General features: G+C 39.6%; 1 protein-coding gene across 1 annotated transcript in view; it reads left to right on the plus strand.

The window, feature by feature from the left end:
- The window catches only part of LOC140952979 (glycoprotein 3-alpha-L-fucosyltransferase A-like), a 3674-nt gene extending 3244 nt beyond the window's left edge, over window positions 1-430 (plus strand). The window contains exon 2 of the mRNA XM_073402446.1: window positions 1-430. This exon is cut by the window's left edge and continues 137 nt beyond it. Within this exon, the coding sequence (XP_073258547.1) occupies window positions 1-213 (213 nt within the window). The 3' untranslated portion in view covers window positions 214-430.
- The last annotated feature ends 3512 nt before the right edge of the window (window positions 431-3942 follow it).

Below are 3942 nucleotides of genomic sequence, written 5' to 3' on the forward strand. Positions count from 1 at the left end.
CTGGACAAAAACAACACAGCTTACAACGAGTATTTTAAGTGGCGGTTAAAATACAAAAGAAGTCCTTATCACTACCCGCTGTGTAACTTTTGTAGATCACTCGCCTTAAAACCTGACCTTAGAGAAACGAAAATTTATCAAGATCTTCGCAAATATTGGTTAGAAGAAGGAATGTGTGATCAACAGAACCAACGTATTAGAAACATGTGGTAAGCCATGACTAAAGGCTCGGAAAGGTTGACACGGCTAAGTTCAGTTATCCTACACACGGACAACTGCGTGGTGTGTCATTCATGAGACACTAAAAGATGAACGGGAAAATTTCCATTTGGTGCGTGGCACTCATAATCAGAGCAACTGGTATACTAAAATCAGTTTAGCATTTATAAAGAAAAAGTGCCATAATAAGCGACAATCTGCTTACGTACGGGCTTAGCCCTTGATAAGTGGAAAATTAACTTGTGGTTGTTGAAGATTGAAAGTTTTTAAAGCCCACAAGCTACCTTAAGTTACTGGAAGTCCCAACGGCCGGTAGGCAGTTAGTCTGCTACACAGCCGTTTTTAGGGTCGTCACGCAACGCTGCAGAGAAGCGTTGCGTGACGACACTAAAAACGGCTGTGTAGGAGACTAGTAGGCAGTAGACCGTGAGGGTAAACTATCAACCCTCCATGGAGATTTCATCTGAAGTTCAATTTTAGGAGAGGTTTCTAGAGGAATGTAAAATGTTAGCTACGATGGACCGCTACGAACAGACTTATGTCAAGACAATCCACCCATTACAGTCAGAACTTTAAGGTGACTCGACCCAGTTATTTTGTGAGGGTACCATACTACTTTGAAGCTCTCTGGCATCCCCACCTTTAGTTTGATCGTAAGTCTAACACATAGAATGGATAACATATAGATCAATCTACAATATAGCATAAAATTTTTGGCGATCGGAGTAAATGTCACCTGGTTTTAGTGCTACGCCTCTTGGGGGTCTGAGTCGAATCTCTCGGCTACATATAATTCGCATTAGTGCCTTCCGTTGAACAGAGTTTAACCAAAATCGGAAAGACCAATGGGAGAAATTCAGCGGTTTGCAAATTTAGGTCATAATTTATGTGAAAATGATAAGCAAACTTTAGACGATTATATTTAGTAAACTATGAGATTTGTCCCTTTATTTTTGGGATCTTTACAACAGATGGGTCCTTGCAAGTCAGTAAAAAGCTTTAGGGCCTTGTAAATGCGCGCGATTTAGAGCAATGCAAACATATAGAAATTATGGTTTTAGCTATTTGTTGACGTTCGTCAGCGTTTAAGAATCCGTCTCACGAAAAAAGCATTTTCTTAAAAACTCGTAGTTTTTTTTTCAATTTTTTTCAGGGCCACAATTGATTAACTAACTACCCGGATTCTGAATTTCATGGTCATTGACAAACTGTGACATTATCTTTTATAAGCCCAAACTTGAGTAAACATTGAAGATTTTTAGCGTTTTGGCTGAGTTTGTGCTTTGGGAATTTTCTATTGTTTCTAGTCTGTCATGATACAGCATTCTTGTTCAGCACGCGTGCAATGACCGCGCTTGGCTGACTTTCGAATGCTCACGACTGGATTGACTATAATGGGGTCGCACATTTCCGGATTTTTGGGGGTAAGACAGTTCGTCATTATAACAGTTAGTAAACGTACCAGAATGTCTGTACTGTAGGTGAAAAATGGGTTAACTCATTATAGGATGACCTATCTAGATAGGTGTCTTAGTTAAGATCGCGAAAATTACATATTTGCCCAATAGTGACCGAGATGGGGTCTATAATTGGCCACAGAATAGACTATAATGGGGTAGGGGCTCTGAGAGGCCAGCGGCACATACCCAGCAAAAAAGAACCCAAGTACTCCGCGGGGGTTTTGATCACACATAAGAACGGTGATTTCGGTGCGATTTCTGTAACGGGGCGAAGATGCGCCGCGCTGAAGGGTCACATATCGGATAGGTGTTCGTAATATAACCGATAGCTTTTCTAGCCGACAAGAACAGCTACCCAGTATAGTGTGCAACTGACTTAAGGATTATAAACGGCTTGGAAACTAAAATTTCGAGGACGTTTTTGGACTTTTTACATTTAGGGCATGAATTTTTCGTCATTTCAGGCCTTGGAACCTAAAAATGAGCCTAGCTAGCTGTAAAAAGGGGCAATACGGAGGCAATACGTCCTAGCCGGCATGATCACATGCTGTTTACAGAAAATTCCCTCATCCGTGTCAGGAAATTCTGTATTTTAAAGCCCCCCTTGGGCATGACTCAGCAATTGAGGACATTTCTGCTACGTTTTCAATGTTGGTTAGCATGCAAGGATTTTTCCCATGTCTATCGTCAATGATTTGCTCACTGGTAATAGAGGGGGTGGCCCCAGAGTGGTTTTGCATTGAAATTGGCATGCAACAGAATTCCGCATGCCCTGTAAGCATAATTTGAGGTTCTGTTTTTCTGTGACCTTCTCACCCAGGCCGCGAGAAGCCTAGGTTCTAGTAATAAGTAATTCATACCCAGCAAAATCTCCGGCATGCCGGGCATGCCAAATTTTCTGACATGCCCGGCATGCTAAATTCTCTGGAATGCCGGGCGTGCCATAATCTGGGTCATGCCGGGCATGCCAAAATCGGTCTCTGGCATGCTCTCGACGCAAAGGTTATAATTCCTTGAATCTACAGATATTTTAAGCCTGGCTAAAAAAAAAAAACTAAACAGATCACAATTCTTATCTTTTGATGTACGGTTACACGATGACGTCATTGCTATTCCTTTCATTTTCATAGATTTGGTTGTCGCAGCGAAGTTTAAATAACAAAAGCTCTAATTTTCACAAGAAAGTAAAACCCTGAGGGATTCTGCCGTAGTAATAAAACAGCGTCATCGTGGAGATGACCTGTTGGGGGATTGTGAAAACTCCTCACCCCTTTTAATGAGTCTTTAATAGGATTCCCATTTCATATTGCGAATAAAATGGAACTGACTGAAATCTGTAAAAAGAGAGACAGAGACTATTTTCATTGTATAATAAAATGCATCTATGTTCCATGAAAGCTTTTAAAAATACAAGGTTATAGAATATCTTTCAAAGTTCATTACAAACTGAGCTAAGCCCCAAAATCACTGTTCATTATTCAGTAAATTATGATGTTTGACAATGCAGTGTGCTTGAATATAACGTTGCAATTACAAATCTCTCTAACGCATTTTTCCCTACGTTAGAAAAGCTGTTTTTGTCTTGTTTCACATTTTGATAAGGAGTCTGAGTTCCTCTTTCTTGTTTTGTAGGCTTGCCAGGGATTAATGTTTTTGTGTCATTACCAGTGTCTGTGTTCTTTATTTTTAACTTAAAGTAAGTCAGTAATAACTGACAATATCAAAGAATTGCTCTCTAGAAAAGTAATTATCTCCTCGTCATGTCTGGAAGTTACCTGTAACAAAAAAGAAATGGAATGTTAACACATGAAAGGGCAAAATAAAAAAAAAGAAATAGAACATGTAGAGCTCAGCTTCTCTTAAGATATTTTCATACTGGCTTGTTGAGTCTGTTAAAGGTCGCAACTAATTGTCTGAGGCTAATTTCACAAGAGTGTGCAATTGAGCTAAATGCATGGTAAATAAAGTGAAAGAAACGTGGTTTCACATTTGCCAATTTACATTGCGCTGTTCATGATGTTTACACGCTCTTCTACTGCGAAATAAACCTTTGCATTTGGATTTGCAAGTCAAGATTATACCGAGTTTGACTGACACTTAATTGAACAATAGTTTCATTTTTAAGTAGGTAAGGTGTAGACCCATATAAAGCCGGAATATGTAAAGGAAACTCAGCGAAAACTTTTTCGCATCTTTTTGTGGCGATATTCTCTCGCAGCCCGTCAACTGATTAGGGGTTGCGAAGAAAAAATAAATTAAGACC

This window comes from Porites lutea, chromosome 11, assembly GCF_958299795.1.
Source record: "Porites lutea chromosome 11, jaPorLute2.1, whole genome shotgun sequence".
NCBI classification, from domain to species: domain Eukaryota; kingdom Metazoa; phylum Cnidaria; class Anthozoa; order Scleractinia; family Poritidae; genus Porites; species Porites lutea.